The sequence below is a fragment of the Bombus terrestris genome, chromosome 8 (assembly GCF_910591885.1).
Source record: "Bombus terrestris chromosome 8, iyBomTerr1.2, whole genome shotgun sequence".
NCBI lineage: Eukaryota > Metazoa > Arthropoda > Insecta > Hymenoptera > Apidae > Bombus > Bombus terrestris.
The window spans coordinates 768,532-791,856 of record NC_063276.1 but is presented as its reverse complement, the minus strand read 5'-3'; the positions used below and the strand labels follow the sequence as shown (position 1 = coordinate 791,856).

At 33.0% G+C, this 23,325-nt stretch overlaps 3 protein-coding genes across 10 annotated transcripts; all 3 read right to left on the bottom strand.

The window, feature by feature from the left end:
- Positions 1-243: 243 nt before the first annotated feature.
- LOC100646981 (zinc finger protein DPF3) lies at positions 244-15,347 on the bottom strand. Of its 4 annotated transcripts, XM_020864165.2 has the most exons (10): positions 14,528-14,544; positions 14,276-14,455; positions 14,079-14,191; positions 13,516-13,752; positions 13,225-13,430; positions 12,745-12,814; positions 10,875-11,030; positions 8,173-8,652; positions 2,443-2,555; positions 244-1,618 (listed from the first exon to the last, which is right to left on the bottom strand). In XM_020864165.2, the coding sequence occupies exons 2-10, from the start codon at positions 14,353-14,355 to the stop codon at positions 1,487-1,489; spliced, it is 1,587 nt and encodes a 528-aa protein (XP_020719824.1). In that variant the 5' UTR covers positions 14,356-14,455; positions 14,528-14,544; the 3' UTR covers positions 244-1,486. The 4 variants fall into 4 exon arrangements, with proteins under 4 accessions (XP_020719824.1, XP_048264001.1, XP_003397154.1 ...); XM_048408044.1 differs by having other exon boundaries at positions 14,276-15,347; XM_003397106.4 differs by having other exon boundaries at positions 14,082-14,191; positions 14,276-15,340.
- Positions 15,348-15,995: 648 nt separating this feature from the next.
- Positions 15,996-19,656, bottom strand: LOC100647101 (threonine--tRNA ligase 1, cytoplasmic). Of its 2 annotated transcripts, none has more exons than XM_012310874.3 (5): positions 19,513-19,656; positions 19,028-19,108; positions 17,337-18,892; positions 16,958-17,247; positions 15,996-16,869 (listed from the first exon to the last, which is right to left on the bottom strand). In XM_012310874.3, the coding sequence occupies exons 1-5, from the start codon at positions 19,576-19,578 to the stop codon at positions 16,721-16,723; spliced, it is 2,142 nt and encodes a 713-aa protein (XP_012166264.1). In that variant the 5' UTR covers positions 19,579-19,656; the 3' UTR covers positions 15,996-16,720. The 2 variants fall into 2 exon arrangements, with proteins under 2 accessions (XP_012166264.1, XP_012166263.1); XM_012310873.3 differs by having other exon boundaries at positions 19,387-19,618.
- Positions 19,657-19,769: 113 nt separating this feature from the next.
- LOC100647221 (zinc finger protein 724) lies at positions 19,770-23,270 on the bottom strand. 4 transcript variants are annotated; one of them, XM_012310867.3, is made up of 7 exons: positions 23,096-23,270; positions 22,315-22,939; positions 22,061-22,233; positions 21,844-21,993; positions 21,654-21,782; positions 20,247-21,578; positions 19,770-20,168 (listed from the first exon to the last, which is right to left on the bottom strand). In XM_012310867.3, exons 2-7 carry the CDS (start codon positions 22,835-22,837, stop codon positions 19,974-19,976), a joined length of 2,502 nt encoding a protein of 833 aa, XP_012166257.1. In that variant the 5' UTR covers positions 22,838-22,939; positions 23,096-23,270; the 3' UTR covers positions 19,770-19,973. The 4 variants fall into 4 exon arrangements, with proteins under 4 accessions (XP_012166257.1, XP_012166260.1, XP_020719768.1 ...); XM_012310870.3 differs by having other exon boundaries at positions 21,654-21,773; positions 22,315-23,270; XM_020864109.2 differs by having other exon boundaries at positions 21,654-21,773; positions 21,847-21,993; positions 22,315-23,270.
- Positions 23,271-23,325: the final 55 nt, after the last annotated feature.

The window sequence follows — 23,325 nt, the reverse complement described above, 5'->3', positions numbered from 1 at the left end:
TATGAATATCTTACATTACACTTTCGCAAATATATATATATATATGTATTATTCATTATAATTATAGAATATAATTTTCCTTGGTCAAAGACATGACTTTCAATCTTATAAAGTTATCCTAAAATGTTCAAAAGGGACCTAATCCCTGAAATATAGCACCCAAAGAAGTTCTATCATTATGTATTATGTTCCTGCACTCAGAAAATATTCATGGCACACAATAAGACTGTCTAAAGTTAGTGGTTCAGTTGTATACTAATGTTTATTGAAATTTGCATACAGTTTGTTAAAAATAAGCAATATAAAATGTAAGTTAACCATTGATTGGTTCAAACTCAAAAATCTTTATATACTCATTTCCATGACATCTAATACACACAAATTCACGTCGTTAAGCGACCTTAAAATTACTCGAATAAAAAAGAAACGAAGAGTTACAACAATGAGTACCAAATATCACCATGGTATCTTAAATTAAGTACATTCAATATATAAAATATAAAAATACTGAGCTAACAATAAAGGGCATATAGAATATAATTTTCTGCTGTACTGTGAGTTTGTATGTCATAGCTATACTGTTACTAATGGCTGTGTCATTAAGTGTAAAAGCTTTAATATCATGATACATACAGATAAACAGATAGTGTTCTATTTATCACTATTTATGTAACAGATGCTATTAATATCATGTTCTTCCTAGAATATCAATCTTTTTTTTCCTTACGTTTGCTTCTTTCATTCACCTTGGATTGGACCAAGTTAATAGCAAGGAGCTAAAGATATTATGAAAACTTGAGATCTCCAAAAGTCGTTTAAAGTGTAAGCAGATTTTTAAAATCCTAAAAGCAACCGAACTTCGAATGTCAATGGCTAAAAATATATTGGCCAGGAGAACTAGGAGAGTATTTATCGGCGTTCGCAATTGTCGAACCAACTTATTTCAATGAAAAACGCAACGATGTTTAACGACAATCTGATGCCGAAGTCCTTGACCATTAAGGTTATGCCCATTAAACCCATTAACGTCAATGGCAAGCTTAAAGCGGCTATTCATCTGTTCTCGATAGAAACATTAAGACAGCCCTTTGATCTTATACCTTCGTACATCTACTGATAAACGCTAGTTCGTTAGGGAATATAAATATATAATTATGATACTTTTCATTTTCTGAGATCACCAGTGCCTGAGATAATATAACGTAGCATTCATACATTACGTATACTTTGCGATATTTCATCTTATTCAATAGAAACTTAAATCGAAAAGAAAAACAAAAAAAAAGCGGAATAGTTAATGCTGTCAACGTTGTTAATTAATAGTCCCTCTTACAAAGGAAAGAAGAGTTCACTTGAAAGTACATTTGCGTTTATCGTAATACTAGAAAGAAGAGTGAGCTTATAGAATACTCTCCTAATTCGAGAACGGCCACTGCACCACAGCAAATAGATAAAATCCGTCACTTATTTACGAGACAAAAGATTCTTAATCACGGCGATGAAACTCTGCTATGCACAGACGGCAAGACCAGGAGCCCTCGGGAGGAGACGCAAGAGGTGGAGACAGACAATACATATGGTATCCACGATCACAGTCGTCACAGAACAGCAGTTGATCCTAGTTTGGTTCGCGAAACAATTAATTAGCTTCCAACGATGCCTAACTAACTGGGTGTAGTGATTCGCGATCGTTGCTTTATACAGTTTACTATCTCTTCCTCTTTACGATTACCCTACTACGGTATTCACTTATTCAGATGTAGTCTGATCCATTGTTAATTTTCGATAATCACAAACTTTATCTTTTCTTTTTTTCTCGATAAAAGATATTAGTAACGCGTTGTAATAGTTCAAACAATTTGATAAGATTTAGAATCGTCAATGTATTTCCGTACATCTTCCTCAAACTATTTTGATTTAGAACCAATAATTTTTTCAAATAAAAAATAATTATAAGAGATACCTAATCATGCGGTGACTGATCCGTTTTGTTTCAATGGTTTTGATAGATTAAAATGTTTCAATATGATATACTATAATATTAATTTTATAAAATACTATCTTGTAATACAAATAATTAATTCTTGAATAAATTTTTCATATTACAATATCAATAAACTATTTTAAATTTATTTAATCGATAAGTAAATTCATATTATTTTAGTCATTCTAGAAAAATAAACATATTTTTTCTCTGATGATCATACAATGATAGTTAACGTATTAATAGCAACAAAAGAATCAACGTAAAATAATCGACAAAGTAAGGTTTAAACGAAGATAACGTTAACATATATAAAGAATAAAGGGTATTCGAACAACATTGTCCTTTCGTGACAAAGGAGGAAAATCAAAATAGTTGAAGTAGCTGCACGTGGATAGTTCTTTGTCTCGGTCACGTAAAGCGTAAGGGAAACCCGAAAAATGGTAATGAATACTCACATCGTTGTCAGAAGTACCACAAATGGAACAGCATTTGCATTCGATACACTGCCACCTGTACTTGCGAACAGAAACGATCATGTTCGCTGTGAATTGCAAACAAGTCGGATGCCCTATAACAAGAACGTAAACTAGGTCATGGAACACGCATTTGGGACGGAACAGGATAGCTTTTGGACGAGTAGAAAGGTGCTAGGACATTTATCTTGTGCCGAAGAACAGTGAACTCCAAGCTATCATCTCGTTTCTAATATCTTTTTACTCCATATTCAGAAAGATAAACGTTCATTTAAGAACTCGAACGGAAGCATTTTGTCGAAATTCCAAATTAAGTTCGATAGTTACATTCTTTTTTTTTCGATTGCTCAAGAAACGCGTGCGATAAGATTTCTATGATTTATCACAAAGAATCATGACTTTCACCCTTCCTCAGCACTAAAAACGTCCGGAATAATGATACGTTCTGTTATGTTTCCGCACAGAATGTTTTATTTCATGATATCTGCGATTGTATTCTTTTTTTTATTTTTTTATTTTTTTTTTTTTTTGATGTTGCCTCTTGAACATATTGTTATTTTATTTGGAATAGTAAGGTGGTAAGTAATAGCGGTGCGTACCTTGGAATAGTTCACGTTCTTTCTTGCGCAGCACAATATAAACGTCGCGGACCAGCACACTCTCTCCTCTCATTAGTTTACACACACTTTTTTTTCAAATCTTCGTACTCTTTTTCACCTCTTTCACGCTATTTTTCGTTTCTTTTTCTCTCTCTCTCTCACTCACGCTTTCTCTCCTTTAGTGCGCGCGGGTGTGTGTGCGTGTGTGTGCGTGTGTGTGTTATATTTTTTTCTTGACACCCGTACACTCACACTCGCGCGCACCAAAAATGTACACAGACACACACGCGCACACATGTAACTCATATAACGTATCACATTTGATATATATAATATATATATAATATATATATTTATATATAACTAGCGTTACTTAAATACTAGATTTGTAAGCCTCATGGGTATTGCTTAATTAAAATTGCCTAATAACAAGTCTTCGATCTTTTTTTTTCTTTTATATAACAAGGAGGAACTATCTCTGCATGCTTTCATACTCGTAATTACTTTTTTTTTTTAATCTTTCATCCTCTCTCTTATACTAGGTGTGTGAGTCTCTCTTAATACGATAAACAGAAGGATTCATCAAGATACGATAGTGATTCACCTTCAGATTTATTTCTCTCTCGACGCACGAGCGCTACTAAGTTATAAAGTAAACCTAAAGGATCTCGTGTTATTAACCCCTTAACCTACAATATCGTATGAGAGACGTGGAACGTCGATCGGGCCAAACATAAACAACACGTGTGAGAGACGTGGTACCTCGATGTTATTGATTTATTATTCACTTCAAGATAATCAATCTTTCTTGTTAAATGATCAATTGGTAGTGATTATTCATCAAACATCTTGCAAAATAAAATTAGTTGTACCTTACACATGCATCTACATAATCAAAAACCATGTGCGATTTGCACAGGTTCGAACGCTCAGCCAAACCATGAAATGGCTTGACGTGTGACCGACCTTATTGTTGTTTATGGCACGCACTACTGGAATTTAAATCGTAAGGTAAGGGGTTAAACACATCTCATCTTCCCTCGCTCTTTTTTTCCCTCTCTCTCTATATATATTCTTCTTTCCACTATTTTATTCCTATCTTCACTTATTTTTTTTTTCATTTCTTTTCTCCCATTTTTTTTTTTTTTTTGGTAAGACTCGAGAAACTGGCGTCGACGACGTTTTTCAGCAGAAAGACACAAAAGAACTTGCGTGTAACACTTAAAGACGATATAAACCCTAGGTAATTCCTCTGCGTGTGTCTCTGCGCTGTGCAATTCCGGTCGGTTAATCAGACGCACCGTAGAAATTAACCATCTACCCACTGCGCTTGTTTACACGTCGGATGTAAAGGTGATAACAAGGGAAAATGTCGAGTACACGTACGTACGTTACAACTCGCTTGCATCGGTTATTCGTAAATCTATGATAATGATATAACGTTAGCGTTGGAAACCAGCTACTAATAATGGAAAACGAACGCGCGGATTGCAGTACCATTCGGGAGTGGTGAGTGGAGAGTTGATTAATTAAATACGAATGGTGACGGCGACGACCTCTCCGCTACGACGAGAGAAACTCGTGGAATATTGTACAAACAATAAAATGACGAATTTTTTCTGTTTTTTTTCTTTTTCTTTCCTCCTTTCTTGTATTCTTTTCTTCTCGTTAATTCTAGCGTTCGAACGATATTTTCTTGTACGAATATCAAAGCTTGTATAAAACTAAGCTATTATCGAGTTTCTAAGATTACGTGATATATCTTTATCTCTTTTTTCTTCATTTTTTTTTTCATATCGTTAAAACACGACTTATGGTCGAAATCCTGCCTAAAGACTGGAGAAATTCGTTTGGAAAGAAAAGAAAGAATTATCGTTAGTTTTTACAACCTTTCTCTCTCTCTCTCACTCTATATACGCATGTTTCGCTTGCATATGTCGTCGCTTCACTTGTCCTTTCTCCCTCTATGTATGCAATAAATATACTCGTCATTTGATGACGATTACGAATGGTAAAAAGGCGATTACTATATTATGTATTACATTTGCAACGTGAGACGGAAACGATTAATGCCCAGAACGAAACGGAAGGTTTTAAGAGCAGCAGATTTATAAATATGTGGAATGTTTACGCGAAAAAAAAGTGAAATTGAAAATTAAGAAATTATTTTTTTTTAATTTAACGATTCTCGAAAATGGTGTAAATCGATTATTTAAAACGCATGCCATCCATGATTATTGCATTAAAAAGTGGCGGATAATCAATTGTGAATTTATTGACACAACTGTTTACTAAATATTGCTACGTTCGTACGAAAAATCAACGTTCCTCTTTATTGTACTTTCCAAGAAAAATTCAACGTATCGGTAGCAAAGATATTAAAAAAGAAAATAATATGATAATTAATCATGGTCGAATCGCAAAAATGAATATTCTTTTTGTGACTTTTTTAATTGAGTATTTCGAACGACTGTACTTGTTTACTAGCGTTATATGTGCTGCGCTCTTATGGTGTGGTATTCTATGGTAATATATTCTGTAAATAGAAACACTCGAAAAAACGTAAAATAAAAAAGGATATTTACAAATTTGAAAAAGTGTAGAAGTATCGAAAAAACATGGTCGATCCTGTTATTTCTTTTGTTTCGTCTTACTATATATAAATATTGTTGCTCTCGTTAAACGATTCACGACTGTGCTGGATAATATCAATAATATAAAGTATATATATATATAATATATGTATATTGTATATCGTATCGTTTTGTTCTTTAAGCTCTCTTAAAACTTCGCGATCATATGGAACGAACAATTCTCGCGGCAAGCTTCGTTCTCTTATTGATCCTTTTTTTATTTTTTGATTTTTGAACGAAACAACGATAAAAAAAAACCACACGATTACACTGTAGTCAAACAGAGAACACAAACATATCTTCTTCAATATGTGCTCTAGTGATACTGTGCAACAGGAATTTTGTTATTTTTTTCTTCTGTTTTGTTCCTTTTTCTTTTTGTTTTCTTTGTTTCTTTAAAAAACTTTCAAATACGTCGATTTCGCGATCTACAATCTTTTTTCTCTCTTCTCATCAAAAATTTTCGCGTAAATTGTACGATTAATCTTATCGATGATTTATCTTTCTCTCTTTCTCAATCTTTTTTTGTTCATTCGCATTTCTTTCTTTTCTTCTTAAATATCCAGAGCGAGATTCATGTATTTTCAACTTCAATTGATTTTTGTACATAGTTAACCTTCCTCATTTTCTATTTGTTTATCATTTCTCTTTTTGTCCCTCTTTCCTCCGTAAAAATTTTTTTATCCCTTAAAAACTAATCATTGAATTACACAATAAATCACAGTTGATCCGTGCAGTAAAGGAATTTCGCGGAAAATTCCTATTACTCAGATGCGACAAGTTGCACCATTGACAAAGTGATGTTTTTGCTTTTCGTGCCTTGACTAGTGTACGTAAAGCTCGTAACCATTCATATTCCTTTCTCTCTCTTTCTCTCCCTCTTTCTCTCTCTCTCTCTCTCTCTCTCTCTATCTCTCTACCTTTTTATTTTTGTCCGCCTAGAAAACCGTGCAGATAATCGATATCCCTTAATTATTGCACATGAACTACGTTTTAACGATGGTTCCGAACGTATGTCACACAGCAACTAGTTTGTCAACCTAACCTCAATCCGAAAAATAGTATATTATTCTCTTACTTTTTTTTCAGCACTTTATTCCCTTTTTTTTTTCTTTCATTACGATTTTCTCACGGACAAATCGAATTATTCTTAACGGTATGAAAAATAGCGATCGAATCGGTATGATAACCTCCGAGTCGACGATGGATAATAACAATGATTCGTCTACGAAATTCGTCTACAACGAACAGAAAAGAAAAAACGATCCTTACGATACGGATACAAAAATCTAGTTCAACAAACGAACAGTTCAACTACAAACGATTGTTAATTAATCGACCATGATCAATACGGATGATCGAACGAACAATGAAGAAACGCGATAATTCCTCGGCTCTCATGCCTCGTATGAACACAAGTCGCGGATCGTAAGGAGACACAAGAGATGAAAACGCGCGCTGTTGACCGTGTTTTATGGGGTGATAAAAGTTTAAACTTTGTATCACTTCCTATTGATGGACTTGACAAATTTTAATCTGGCTGTTCATTTTCGTGAGAAGAGGAGGCAACAAGATGACTGCAAAAAGGAGACACGTAAAAGTGGACTGTAAAGGAGTAAGGAATATTAAATATTTTGTATATGATAATTTGTTAAGGAAAGAGGTAGACGGAACTGATTTCATACTTGCGGAAGACATTGGTCCAAATAGGTAATTGGAAAAGGAGGGAGTACCAAGGTGTGGCTCCTTCCATAACAATAACATTTATCCTCAATATATCTTCTCCAGAAAGAGATGAACAGAAGTCCATTTAAGTCCATCGAAAGGAATGGCCGAGCACTATATAAAACACAACGTCCATAAAATATCTTTTTAGCCTTGATCCGGTTTTAACGAATAGAAAGACATATAACGTTTTAAAATAATCTTTAACATAAGATCCTTTCATATTTCCCTTAAACCGATGTTTGCTATAAACAGTTCCTTAGTATTTTTATCACATTGATATTTGACATAAACGATTCTTTTATATTCTTTTTAAACTTAAGAAAATATGAACTAAAGAAAATATAAATATTAAGAAATTGTTAAGGATCAAAAATACGAACGACCTAGAGAACACTATAAGGCCAATAAATACTCGATTCAACTAACGAAAATTAACTCTTAATTCAACGAACAACGAAAAGGATGGATAATATACAACTTTAAATTCTTTTCGCAAATACTCCAATCATGCCGAACAAAATGCTCATCCCCATATACACAGCCGATAGCGCGGGGATTGATTATCGAAAAACGAGAAGAGCCACATCCCCGGCTACGAATGTTCAATCGACGAATACGATACACGACGATTATCGTTCCCGGAAAACGCTATAGATATCGTTGCTTAAACGCAACAGACCAGGGGACAACCGTGGCTTAATTGTGATTCGTTCTCCGCGTATACTTGCGCTTGATCTTTTCCTCTGGCTTACCTGAGCGACCGCAATCACTGCAAGAGACCAACTCTTCGGAGCCGCCGGTCTTTTTATTTTCCCTAGCATCGCCCAGACAGAAGTCGCAGTACGGGGACGGTTGCGCGGACTTGCCAGCTTTTTTTTCGTTCGTCCCTGGGGTTGGTGGGCCTTCCGTCCTCACCGAGGAAGGCGAGGGGACAGCTGTGCCTGGCGACGGCACCGCCGGCAGATGTTCTTCCTTCACGGCTGGTATCGTAGGCGATGCTGGCGCTACCGTTGGCGGTACCGCGGGCAATTGTTGCTGCTGCTGAGGTGGCTGCTGTTGCTGAGACGGTTGCTGCGGTTGTTGCTGCTGCGACTGTTGCGGCTGAGGCTGGACCGGCTGAGACTGCGGTTGTGGCTGCGCCGATGCTCCCGCAGCGGACGCGGACGGCGCTGCGGGAGAGGGACTCGAAGTACTCGACGAAGTTGCATTCTGACGACCCCGACGTGTACCACCTGATCACAAACCGACCACATACCCAGTTGCGCTTTGCGTCTCAAGCTAATGACCATGCACACTGGCTTAGAAACAATGATTTAGAGTCAATTTCTGTGATGACGAACAGCGATAATCGATTCGGTTACAAGCCTTCCGGTTGTCGGATGTCGGGTCGACAGCAATATCACATTTGATAAGCATTGAGGATTCGTGGCTTTGCTTGGCGAGCGATTGCCGATACTGAAATAATTATGACAATCCAGAATAAGGAAATTGTGGAACAGAATCTATTTATACTCAGTGACTTTTGGATATTTTGTCAGAGTGGTGGAAATTACTATTTTTTAGGTGAAAAAAAAAATATAGAAATTTGACGAGGAATCAGCTGTACAATTTTAGTTGGCTAAACGTAATATTTTTCACAAAATTTTAGCCGTTGTAATTAACTTGTAATTTAAAAAAAAAAAATATAAGGATAAAAGAATTAGACACTGTATGGCGGGATAAACTACTCCTCGGTGATTTTGAACAGTGAACAGATTTGAAGCGAAAGAGATTAGTGAAATAATCTTACGTTTCTGTAAAATTCAGAGAATCTTCACGACAGGCAATCACTTACCACACAAATGACGAAAATTGTTATTTCGAATAACCAGAATCGATCATTCGATGCATCACAAATGTTTTAATGAAAAGAAACTGGCACAACAATAAGGAAACAAATGAAATAATACGTATATAGATACATATAATATATATATGTGTGTGTATATATAAATATATATATATATATACATATACATAAGTATATATACACACGCAAATATAATAATCGTAACAGGGTGCACATATTATGTCAATCCGATATGCATTCCATCACCAAAAAAGAGCAATTCCAAGATTATATAAAGAAGTCGGGATAATTCGAAAGTGTTCCAAAGATCAGACAAAACAGCACTACACAAACGTGAAAAACAAACTACTTTGGCAACTCATGTAGAGAGATAGACAGAAAGAAAGAGAAGGATATAAGACAAACGTATCTCCGTGCGGTTTTTTTTCTTTAGTCTGAAGCTCTGCAGGCGCTCATCAAGAGGAAAACTCGAAGCCAAAATCGCTCTAAGAAAGTAAAGCAGTAATAGAAACAACAAGCAAACAGAAAAATTAAAAATTAAAACAAACTGTAGAAAAAGAAATACTCTTATACTATATAATATTAACTATTAAAGATTAGAAATTAATAAATGCGAACGCATGCTATAGAGAATTACGGAAGAGACGACTATCTCGTCGGGTGAAATAATAAGACGCACACACATACCAAACATTCAAAAATGACCGCGTCAAGGAGCACTACCGATTTCATTAAAACGACGTCGCCTCTCTTTATTTTCCGGTTTTTACTCTTCCAACATACGAGAACATTTTTTGGAAGGAAAAAGATGCGAATTGCAGAAGCATGCTATTGCAAAACATTCGCAACGATCGCTGCATTTATCTTTTTATAATTTCGTTTGAATCAGCCCATCTTAAATATATATAATATAGTTAAATATATATATCGAAGAAACAAAGAGAAATCTGAAAAATTTTCAGCACAATAAAGGCAGACATAATTTTTGATATACATATAAACAGTATACGTACATATATATATATATATATGTGTGTGTGTGTGTGTGTGTGTGTGTGTGTGTCAAATATATATATATATATACACATATATATATTAAAAAGAAAGAAAAAATCGCCGTTATCATACTGACTTAGGCATATTCTTCTCCGTATGATATTTACGCGACACGTAAATTATCCGAAAAAAGATAATAAAAATGAAAAAAGATTATTGTGCATGAGAGATTCCATATGCATGAAAAACGCTATGGAAAAAAGTGGAAACACAAAAATCAATTACGGCTACGGTTATTTGCAATACATGCATTTGCAATACATGTAATTAAGAAGAGAGTAAAAACAACAGAAGAATATAAGAACAAGAAGAAGATATTATATTTAATTCCATCAAGTTAGGTAAATATTGTTCAGGGTTATATGAACAAGTAAGTAGTTGCAAAAATCGGGATCCAGAGATCAAAGATCATAAGGCATCAGGTAAAAAAAGACATCAGGAGACCAGGAACAAGTTGACGTTTGTTTCTTTGTTTCTTTCTGGGTTGGTATTTTTTTTTTTTTTTTTTTTAAAGGAAAGTGAGAAAATTGAGCTGATTTTGGCTCCAACCTGGCTGGTTCGAAGCAGCGGTGTCTGCAACGCTCCTAGGTTCAACTTCGGCAGGACTGGGACTTAGTTCCTTAGCAGGATCACCGGAGGAAGTAGAGTGGGAATGACCGTAATGGTAGACCAGACCAGGTCTGGTTTTATACCGTGCGCTGCATACTGCAAAAGTGCAAATACTGTTTTCCCACAAACCATCCAATGCAACGTCCATGATAAGAGAAATCTTGGTCGACGAGTTGGTTGGACGATATGGGAGGATGTACTTATTTAACCGCCGCGTTAGAAATGTATTTTTAAACCTTTTATAATAACAATGAACATCAAAAAGATTAAACTATGGAAGACAGAAAAGAATGAAATCATTGTACGACGATATAAAAAAGTTCTTGGTGAATTCCAAGAAACGAGGCGGTTAAAGTAAATCTAGGATAGAAGCTTACAGGTTAGGGACAGCATTTGCACACCTTCCGCACCAGTACATATCCCTATCCACCTACGAATCTATATGTGGACAAGCAGTGAAGGAGTTCCAGCCCAAGAAGCAAAACTAATACGATGCAAGGCTTGATGCTTGTATACTCCTACAGAATGAGCTCGCTACAGTGTGAGCCAGTACATTCTTGCTCTGTTATTGGCAGGTAGTATAGAAGTCCGAAGATATTTGGCCAATTTCGTAAGCTCGACGAGATCGAGATAAAAAATTTCGAATGTCGTGAGGTTTCTTCTATCGTTGCGTGATCGAAGCTTACTAGTCGAGACCAAATGTCTTTAGATTTATTTTCTGCTAATCTAACAGGAGTGGTTTCAAGAAGTAAACAGATTGCAGGCACATTCGAGTTAATTCATAGACTTCGTGTCTGGAAAAAGTTCGATCAAATTAGTAATGACTATTATACTCCTTCAAGGTTTGGACAAGCGCGACGTTACACGTTCATGAAAATTATGCTTCAGCTAATTTCGATATCTCGTCTCAACGCTACTGTCATAAACATAATCTTACGTGTTATGATAAATAAAAAAAAAAAAAAAATAAAAAAAATTGCATTAACCATTACACAACAAATATATAATGAATAGCATTTATCAGATTCGTGACCGTGATTAATAAATCTTCGAATGAATGTGAATTTACGAAACGCGAGTTACGTGATAAACTACAGTATAATTTTAGGGGGTAATATCTTTGTACAGAATGATACAATGTACTATTTCATAGAAATTTCACACAACCTGGATTAATATATCGTAGATTCTTCTATATAAAAACTTCAATTCTTTTTTATGTGCATAATCAATCTTTGCCTTTCATCCATGAATCATACCATGTCTCTTCATACTTCAACAAATAGGAAAAGAGAAATGGAGTACAAGGTTTTTGATACAAACAGAAATTATACAGTAAGGACTGGAATATGCTAAGTAATATACTGCAATTCATAAACTTGAAGGAAAACAGCAGTCAATACAGTACTGATCAATTCCACTGAATGAAAGAGCACTAAAAGTCAACTGTGGAATTAATTTTACGACTAGAAGGGTACCTTCCCACGTTACACAATCAGATTATACTTAGTTCAATCACCATCCCCAAATGTAAAATTATGCGGCAACCAAGACTAAATCTTTAATAATTTATTTCGAGTTTCCAATCATCATCTTATATTAATATAGTAACCTCTGCGTATCTTGTAAAATAATACGTAGGCATCGTAAAAATATAGTTATTTAATAAAATTAACAAATCTTCTAATGCAATGCATTTCTTTTCTCTTATTTCAAAATTAACAACTGATAAAACTAATAATAATTATATTTTTAATGAAACTAGTAACAGGAAGTGGTCATTTGTAGTTGTATCTGTGATTAAACTTACGGTCACAAACGAATGGCTTATCAGTGTCAACGGCATCATAGTTGGTTTTTTTGCGCCCACGTCCCCCACCCTATATTTAATAAAATATATGCATAACAAATTTAATATCTGCCATATGTAAAGAAACTAAATTAAGAATTTAAATGGAAAATAAATTAAATATTTTTCTTTTTCTTTTAACTTCTTCGGTACGGCGACAGTTCGATGTATAGTGTTATTGCCGAGAGTAACGTAGCGCAAGTGTATCGTATATCTTCTATTATTAATTATATATATTATTAATCTATAAACGAATAGACAAAATAAAACGATTAAATAAATAAACAAAAACACTAAAGGTAGCAATCGCACCAAAGGATATAAACATACAAAATTGACTGTGTATTTCATATCTGTTGATTATAACTCACGCTTATACCGAAAAAATTAAATTAATAAAATAAAATGTTTGCATAACTATGCAGCACCAATCAAATTTACCTTAGTACGTTTGCCCCCAGGACTATCTGTAGAAGATGGGTGATTTCGTGCAGGATGATGGCCACCTCCACGTGGTTTCCTTCGTTTCCTTTTACTACTATAACTTTCCTCGTAATCATAATCACTTTCAGCATCAGGTTCTTCGTACGTGTCCATATCCAACATATCTTGCTCATCATAGTACCATGCATCTTTACTATGTTCATCTACATCAAATTATTACACGTCACATTATAATAAATGAAATTTATTTTTAACTTTATCTCACTAATAATGTAATATTGTTATTACCTTTAAGGGCCACTGAATCTTTGCTATCATCATTTACATGTGTTACAGTTTCTACACCTTCATTGCCGTCTTCAGTGTCACCTCTTGGTCCTCTTTTTGGATGTAAATAATGCATCAAATATTGTCGCCGTTTTTTCCTCCATCGTTTACTAGGATATGTATATATTTGACCATGTAACAAACCAGGTAGTCTTTCTCTTGAAGACATAAATAGCGCAGAGTGATTCTGTGCTACACCTGTAATTTCATATAGTCAAATAACAACAGTAACAATTTTCATCTGTAAATAACTATGCTACATAATTGTATATTTGTAATACTAATACTTATCATTTTTAATTGAATAATTATGGAGTGCAATTGCTCCAAATTTCTTCTTTCAATTATATCAAAACTTTTTCAATAAAAAATAACAAATTCAACGACAAAGTTTAAATGTTTAAATCATTTTTAACGATCATTCGAGCGAGGAAGCCTTAAGGATACGAACGAATCATCATTACATTATAGATATATCATGAAAAACAGATATACAAATTTTATAGAAAAATTATGATAACTAATACCTGTTTGAGAATCGAGGAAAGGCATACGTAAACGTCGTTCTCTGCATAGTCGGCTATTATAATTTGAAGAATTTTCAATGGCTTCCCTATATGCCGTGTCATTGAGGAAGCTGTGAAGAAATCAATAGTAGCCATGTAAAGTCCTACATCTTACCAAGAATAAATTTATATTTTGCAGTTAAAGGAACACATACCCTTCGATTTTACACAAATTGCTTTCATTTACAACTTGAATAATTCCTTGGGCAGCCGGCGAGATTGTAATCGCTGTCATTTTATAATAACCAAACAATACGCTCCCAAGCTTCTACTCGCCACTTACTGTTCTTGCCGGAAGCAGAACTCCATATTTTCAGGCATGCGCGTCCGTCTCACTCAGAAATCAGAAATGCGTACTCAACATACCATAGACAACATATAATCAGAGAGGAAATGAAAGTGCTCACGCGTATGGCCCTGGTTGTTCCCGGACTAGTGCTACATCATACGGCGAAATGCTAAGTTTAATTGACATTAGCATATACAAGAACCTAAATTGAACGAATTAAACGATCTTACATATGAGATCATTTATTGTTGTAAAATGTTATGAATGCTTTTTTGGGATTTTTTAATAGTACTCATATGAATAGAGAAGACTCTAATCTAGAAATCCACTGATTCATAAGTTCTGCGTTTTCAAAGTTTGGTACTTTTAGCCTACTGCATAACTTACTTTAACCTGATAGCCATTTAAACGATAAATTTCTTATTTATTTAAACACATATTATATTCAGACTAACGGAATCTCGCTTTATTATCAATATATAGATCAATTTGTCAAATAACATTTTGAATAAATGTTATGTACGTGGTCCAACCAGTATCACTTGTACTTTTCTATCTCCATAAGACAATATTCAGTTACGTTCATAGTATCAACAAAAATAAACAACGCATATGACAAAAAGGGTCATGGAGAATAAGCCAATTAATTTAATAAGAAATACCAAATTTTAACAATGCGCAATTTTTGAACCAGTGCAATGAATTCCTGGACTTCAAACTGTAATTCCTAGATTCAAAATCGTTATATCTTGCTCCCATTTATCGAATTCGAGAAATACTCGATAATTATACAAAACAAGATCCTTTGAATAATTGCACACTCATGCTTGTCCCCACTACGGAGAAGAGGTTCCCCGACACACAGAGGAGCTTGACGGCCCGCCACGATCGAGTGGTGTAACATGATCTAATGTCAGATATCGTTAAGACAATGTATGTAGATACTAATTTAAAAGTGAAATATTTTGTTATTTTTGACTTTTTTAAAATTAAACTTTTACTAACATATTTGTGAAATCTTACCGACTGAAATAAGTAAGCAAGTATGCTGTAAATTATATCGTGTCATTTTAATTACAAAAATGTTAGAAACATATTAGTAAAAGTTTTATTAGCAAAATTTTGAGTTCAAATTCTCATCTTATTATATACTCTATCTAACGAGACGAGGCACTGACACTCGAGTTTCACTAATCGGCAGCCAATAGTTGCAGTCGCAACAATCAAATTTTATCTACGTTTACTGCTTCGTATCATTGGATAAACTATAGCAATTTGCAGCTTGCAACACGTGAAATTTTATTAATAACATTATTTCGATTATTTATAAGAGTTATGTAGCAAAATTTTTTTATGCTCTTTTCAATGAATTTACAAAAGATATTGAAGCTAAGAAAATTGATACCACGATTACATAAACATACATATATGTATATGTATAAGCTGATACACGATCTTATATGATTGTGACTGATATACATTTAATTAAGCGATAATACTTAATCTAATAAATATATCAACTATTCCTAGTTAAAAGATATTTTTTATTCAAACAGTACTTCGATTATTAGTAAAATAAGAACAACTTTAGCCGAAGATGTTACTTTATTGTGAAAGATATTATGAGAGATTTTAATGACAACTTTTCCATTTGTATCGATGTGATTTATAATTTACAACAATAATTTATTCCCAAAAGATATTAGCGCAGTTACAGCAATATGCATATATTGACAATATCTGCAATAAATTATGGAGCACAGCCGTTGAGATGAACATTTTGTTAGTTACAATGTACACTCAATGTTTCTGCTATAATTGCGAAAAATAAAAAATTATTTGTAGCTTCCGAATAATATTATTTATCGTAATAGCATTTTCAAATCATCGAATAAAAAATAGAGTTTGGAGAAAATTAAATAAATTGACTATATATTTCGTTGTCTAATTTATCTCTATGAATAAAATATATTCATGTTTTTGCGTAAAAAAAATCTATTTAATAAGAAGGAAGATTTTTATAATAAAATTACAGATTACTTCACAAGTATAAATATATGGATTATATTATACCAAAGTTTGAATACTAAATGAAATTAATTAAATGCAAAATAATCATCTTATGCTTTTATATGGTTATCTTATTAATAAGACTCTTTTTATAATAATATTCTCTTTCAATAAGTTTCTATGCATTATTCAATATATTTAAAAAATGTAATTTTAGATCCTGTCGACCTATATTACACCTGATTCTGTCAGAATTATAGTCTGGAAATAAATAAATATTCTGTCTATATATAAAGCTTATTTAAAACTTCTCTTCACAGTTTCTATCCTTTTTCTCTTTGAATACTTTGAATTTTGCAATTAGGTCATCTACAAGAATTTCCCCATGCACCACATTGTCCCTAGTTCGTACATTTACCGTGCCAGCATTAAGTTCTTTTTCTCCAACAACTAAAAATATATTTATATATGTATTAAACACATTAATATTTTACTACATGATACATATAAAGTATTACTATACAGGACATTTATTTACCGAGAATAAAGTTAAACTGTGCGAGTTGAGCATTTCGAATTTTTTTGTTTAGAGTATCACTTGAATCTGTATCAATCTCTACCATAATTCCACTATTCCAAAGTTTATCTTTTACTTGCTCTGCATACTCATCAAATTGAGAGCTAACTGGAATAACCATTACTTGTCGCGGGGACAACCAAAACGGCCATTTTCCAGCGTATGATTCTGTTAGAATTGCGATCATTCTTTCTACAGAACCCAAAATGGCTCTGTGAATAATTACTGGCCTCGTTCTTTCCCCAGATTCGCTAAAATTTTCAATTCAAATTTGCATTTAAAATTAAAATTCAAAATTTCAATTTATGTCACAAAATTAGTTTAAAATCGTTCTACTTACTTAATATAAGACAAATTAAATCTAATTGGTAGTTGGAAGTCCAGTTGAATAGTAGCACACTGATGATGTCTCTTAAGTGCATCCATAATGGTTATGTCAATTTTTGGACCATAAAATGCACCATCCTCTGGATTAATTTTCCATGGTTCTCCAAATGCATCTAAACTCTCTGCTAATGCTTTTTCAGCTTGATCCCACATTTCTATATCTCCCATGTACTTTTCGGGTCTCGTGGATAAACATAAATTAAACGTGAAACCGAACACGGAATACACGTGTCTCAAAAAGTCAAGCGCGCCAATCATTTCATCTTTAATTTGATCAACCGAACAGAATATATGCGCGTCATCTTGTTGAAAGCGCCTGACTCTAGTTAGTCCAGTTAATGCACCAGATAACTCATTTCTGTGTAATACTCCGAAATCTGCCATCCTTAATGGCAATTCGCGCCAGGACCTGATACGAACGTCGAAGATCATACAATGACCAGGACAATTCATTGGTTTAAGTGCAAAAGTTTCCTTTTCAACATCAAAGGAAAACATATTTTCCGCGTAATGCAGCCAGTGGCCAGACGTTTGCCATAATTTACTGTTATAAATATTAGGTGTAACTACTTCTTGGAAACCCCGTTTTCTATATTCAGAACGAATAAATTCAACTAAAGTATTGTAAATATAGGCTCCGCGTGGTTGAAAGAAACATGAGCCTGGAGAAAGTTCATGGAAAAAGAATAACTCTTGTTCCTTTCCTATTTTCCTGTGATCTCGTTTTGCTGCTTCTTCTTGAAACTTCTCCCATTCTTTCAATTGTTTGGTATCTGGAAAACTGATGCCATAAATTCTCTGTAAAGATTCTGCATTGGCATTTCCTTCCCAATAAGTAGATGAACCTTTTGTGATTTTAATGGCCTTAACTTTTCCAGTATGCCTAACATGTGGTCCTCTGCATAAATCAATTAATGGACCACATCTATATACTGTGGTAGTTGGAGTATGTATTTTTTCATTAATAATCCGAACTTTAAATTCGTTGTATTTAAACATCTCCAAGAGGTCTTCCTTAGTCATTTCTAATCTCTCAAATGGTTGTTTATCTTTAGCTATCTTTTTGTAAAGAGTCTCTAAGAATGGGAAGTCTAAATTGGAGATTCCTGTTTCACCTACATACATATCATAATAAAATCCATTTTCTATTGGTGGACCATAACATAAGCAACCACCATATACTCTCTCCATAGCTTCTCCTAAAATGTGTGCACTAGAGTGCCAAAAGACTTGTTGGCCATCTGGATGATCAAATTTAAGGAGTTCAAGTTTGCAATCAGATTCCAAGGGTCTGTCAAGGTCCCACAGTTCATTATTAACTTTTGCAATAACAGTACTGTCTGCTAAACCTTGACTAATATTTTTGGCAATCTCATATGGCGTTGTACGCCAAGATTGAGCTATAACATCCTTTCCATCAGGTAGTGTTACTTTTATGTCAGTAACCGTTTTCAAAGCTAATGATGTTTCATACTCTGCCTTAAGCTTATCCCATAATGCAATACGATCCTAAAAAAATAATTATTCAGGAACATAATTAAATAATAAATATATTCAAAAATTGATTTCAATTAATTAAATCTATTTGTTTCAGTTGACAGTTATTTAAACATGCAATTTTCAAATGTTAGCAAAATAACATACCTGAATATAACTTGGCCAAGGATTTAATTCAGAAATGTGCCTTTCTTCGATGGCAGCAGCTTTTTTCTTTGGTTTCATTTTCTAATATTGAGTAAAATAAAACATTTAATATCATCGCAAATACTAATCATTATCTTCTAAATTAAAAAAACATGAGGCTAATGCATTCGCGGACAATGCAACAATCGTTAAAAGGTATAAGGTTGGATTACACCAGATTATCGATTTCAATGATATGGGTGGTCATTCTTAACATAGTACAAATTATATCAATGAATAGTTTAAGAACCGGAAAAAAAAGAAAATTCAAAACGTGATATTATAACAATGTTGTAATGATAGTATATCTTATAACCAACCCAAGCATGTGTCCGCTTGGAAACATTGTAAATGTTTCTATAACTGCAAATACGCAAAGTCGTCAACATATTTTACCGCTAAAAATGAAAATGAAAATATTTATCAAAAAGAATCAGTATTCATGCCTTGTCTTCCTTCATATTCAGGTTTTCCATATTATTCACCACGTCTTCACACAGGTTGTCGACCATATTGAAGCTACACTTGCTGAGTATGTATATAATAATGTAACTGATTCGTTAAACTAGCTCCGATGTATTTCTACTTTCTATACGTCCATGATGACGTAATGAATAGGAATAAAAATTTATTTCATGAAATATTCAATTTATATTTATATTTTAATCACAATATTATAAAGAGGAAATGAAGAAATAAAACATTAATATCTTCTCTTTTATTAAAAAATAATCATCTACAAAACCTGTTTTAAATGCCTTATAATATGTATCGATACATATTACAATGTAAATCATGTGAACGTAACAGAACATCATCATCGTTAATTTTTATTCGATAAAATTTTATAACTATTTTACAATTTGTTCCCTACGCCCTTAAACAAATAACGTAAACTTATCTATTCCTAAAAGTGTATGCGTTCGTGACGAACAATGTGACTTCGATGATGAAATCTTTTTCCGCAAGCGCGACAAACATATGGCCGTTCATCAGTATGAATTCTATTATGCATTTTCAAGTCGTATTTTTTAAAAAATGATTTACCGCACTGAGAACAAACATGGTTCCGTTGTTTTAAATGATCTCGTTTTACATGCTCCTATATCAAAATAATCATTGTTATGTCATTTAGTATATGGTTTAATAATTAGAGAAATATCCTCCAAAAAATACTCACATTTACTTGTGAAGAAGTATTATAAATTTTATTACATATATCACATGCAAACTTCTGTGGACCATCTGGTCTATGATTATTTGCAATGTGTTTATTTAACGTTGATTTCCAAGCAAATGACATTTTACAGTCTTTGCAATGAAATTTTTGCTGGTCTGCAAAATGGGTACCAATGTGTTGCTTGTAATTGTAACTAGTTGAAAATGACTTTTCACATATTGTACATTGGAACTTTATTAAAAACGTTTTCGATTTCTTTGAGTCTTGTTCATCCTCTAATTTTTCATTACTATTTGTCACATCTTCACTTTGCTCTTGTTTTTCATCTGTTTCAACAATTTGATTATTACTATTATTATCATCGATAATATCATCTTTTACATTCGATTCTACTGTGTCAATTTCACCAAAATTTTGAAATTGTAAGAATTCATCACTATCTTTGTTACAATCTGAAATTTTCGAGTTTTGATTTTCAAGTCCTGATTCCACAAATTCAAGAAATCGCTCGGGACTATCGTCGTAATTTAATCTTTCAAATACTTCGAAATTTGTTTCAACATATTTATCGAATTCACTTTGTGTATCTAATAGAATCTGATTTGTAAAATTTTTTTCTTCGCCTTGTAATTCATATTGTGAATAGTTTAAATCGTTATGTATATCATCTCGTATATTCTGCTCTGCATGATTTTCTTCATTCATATTTGTACTGTCATCTTTATTCTCGGAGTTTTTTGTAGACTCAACAATTTGCGGATTCGGCAATTTTTCAACTAAATTATTAATTAGAAATTCATAAAATTGTTCCCCTGTTTCTGTTTGTACTAAACGCAACATTGGTTCATCATGATTTACAATATTATTTATGTCGTTCAAATCATCAGATATTTTTTCACTTTGTACTAAATTTATTTCTTCATTTTTATGTATATTTGAATCGGAATTAAGATGTTCATTGTTACTAGATTCCGAGAGATCTATCTTTTGAAACATATCGGTAACATTCAGAGGAGTATTTATTAGGGTGTTATAATTTGATATTGTTTCGGATTTTTGTAAATCCGATTCGTACGTTTGAATACATAATTTATTTTTAAGAATATTTTCATCTAATGGACCGGTATATGCTACATTTTCTCTTTCTGTAGAATTATTGGATTTACATAATAAAAGCGGACTATCATGAACAAGTTGTGTTTGTTCATCGTTAAATGCTACCTCCTCAGAAACACTTAATTCTTCAGCCCCTAAAATTTTTGTTTCACATAGATCTTCTTGTGATATGTGATTTCTACTATCTTCAATGTTTTCCAGATTGATTTTCTTTAACTTTTTCCATGTAAAAAAATAACTATATATAGAAATAGTTTTGAATTGTATGATTATAAATGATAAAATATTTACCTGTTCTGATGTGATATAAATAATTGCATCCAATGGTGAAGCTTTTTTCATATTTGTTTCATTTTCAAGAAAGTCAAAATTATTAGTACATTGTGTTTGTTCTTTCAGTTCTGTAGCTTTCTGAAAACTCTAAATGGAAGAAATAGGTCAAAAACATGTAGTTCTTGAATGTTACTTTCAGAATTCTTACCACCTCATTGTTTTTGCACTCCAAAGTTTGCGAATGGGATTTTTCGTGCTCCCTTAAGAGAAAAATAAAATTGAAACTTTCACCACAAATCTTACAGTAATGTTGTCTCTTAACAATCTTTTGCTGACTAGGTGCATTACCTTCAACAAACTGTACATTGACAGTAAGATATACTTATATTCAAAGGATATTACATAATATCACATTTGCTCATCACCTTAATTTTGTACATTGCATGATCTTTTTTATGTAAATTGATATTGTTGAAATTAGTTTGCGAATGATGTTTAACATCATCCTTTACCCTTTCGTGAATACGTTTGTGTCTTGCAAGGGAACTAATTTGAGTAAAACGTTTTCCACAAATGGAACATGGATATAATTTTTCCCCTAAAAATTCATATCACATTTAAATTTTTATTCATTATTTGTATCTCATTTTGTGGTAAATTTGATGTACAATATAACTACCAGCATGCATTCTGCAGTGTCTGATTAAATTAGATATGTGATTAAATTTTCTCCCACAAACTTCACAAATACAAACATTTGTTCCTAAATGAATGTTTAAATGTGTTTTTAAATCTGCTTTGCGAAAGAAACCTTTGCCACAAATTTCACAGAGCTGTGACTTTTCACCTAAATGTATACTTCTATGATGATAATCGTATTGAGAAGCTCTGTCAAAAGTTAAACTGCACTGATGGCATTTGAAAGGCCTTAATGTAGTTTCATAAGGATTATCATCAATTTTCTTAGAAGTATGGTGTTTTGACACTGTTTCTAATTCATTGTTTGCATTTTTTAACCATTGCACATGCTTTAATAATACATCTCCAGCATGGATACGTAAATGATCATAGAATTCTTTTTTATTTATGTATCCAACATCACACACTGGACAAACAAGATTGATAGACTGCATTTGAACCATATCATTCTTGCAATTTTCTTCTAGATTTAAAGTGAATGACATGCTCGCATATTCAGACATGAGAATTATTTTTACAGAGAAACTTTATTTATTTTAAATACAACAATCAAAATAGTGTTAACAATTCTAGCACTTAGGCATTTGTCTTATTAGATCAACAACCTAAAAGATGTAGTATCATTAGCTTACTACATATCTCTGTTATTTATTCCCTCATTATACATGATTTAAAACTAATTGCTCCAATTTGATATTTACGATGTGTTTAAAGTTTTGGTTCAATGAACGATATAGATTCCATTGAATTATAATACGTACGCGTTAAGCCATAGACGTACTCATTGGTTTATGATGATTATAACAAACTAAATGAAATTCGCACGTTATTTGAAATTCTGTGTCATTATTTCAAATTTATTTAAGGAAAATATAACGTATTATTTTGCTTGTTATTTTCAGATACATGTTATTTAAGTCTGTTCAAATATACATATACGTATAATCAGATAACAAACATACAAAGATACAAAGTTTGTGTATTGGTACCC

Excerpts from the sequence above, each read along its gene's own strand:
- LOC100646981 (XM_048408044.1), bottom strand. The coding sequence starts at position 14,355 with ATGACAGCGATTACAATCTCGCCGGCTGCCCAAGGAATTATTCAAGTT. Across the intron at positions 12,815-13,224 it reads CTGGGGGCAAACGTACTAAG|GGTGGGGGACGTGGGCGCAA; the intron begins GTAAATTTGATT and ends TATTAAATATAG. Across the intron at positions 8,653-10,874 it reads CGCTGCTTCGAACCAGCCAG|GTGGTACACGTCGGGGTCGT; the intron begins GTTGGAGCCAAA and ends GTTTGTGATCAG.
- LOC100647101 (XM_012310873.3), bottom strand. The coding sequence starts at position 19,455 with ATGTTGACGACTTTGCGTATTTGCAGTTATAGAAACATTTACAATGTT. Across the intron at positions 18,893-19,027 it reads CTTGGCCAAGTTATATTCAG|GATCGTATTGCATTATGGGA; the intron begins GTATGTTATTTT and ends TTATTTTTTTAG. Across the intron at positions 17,248-17,336 it reads TTTAATTTGTCTTATATTAA|CGAATCTGGGGAAAGAACGA; the intron begins GTAAGTAGAACG and ends TGAAAATTTTAG.
- LOC100647221 (XM_012310867.3), bottom strand. The coding sequence starts at position 22,837 with ATGTCTGAATATGCGAGCATGTCATTCACTTTAAATCTAGAAGAAAAT. Across the intron at positions 22,234-22,314 it reads ACACTGCAGAATGCATGCTG|GGGAAAAATTATATCCATGT; the intron begins GTAGTTATATTG and ends ATGAATTTTTAG. Across the intron at positions 21,579-21,653 it reads TTTATATCACATCAGAACAG|TTAAAGAAAATCAATCTGGA; the intron begins GTAAATATTTTA and ends ACATGGAAAAAG.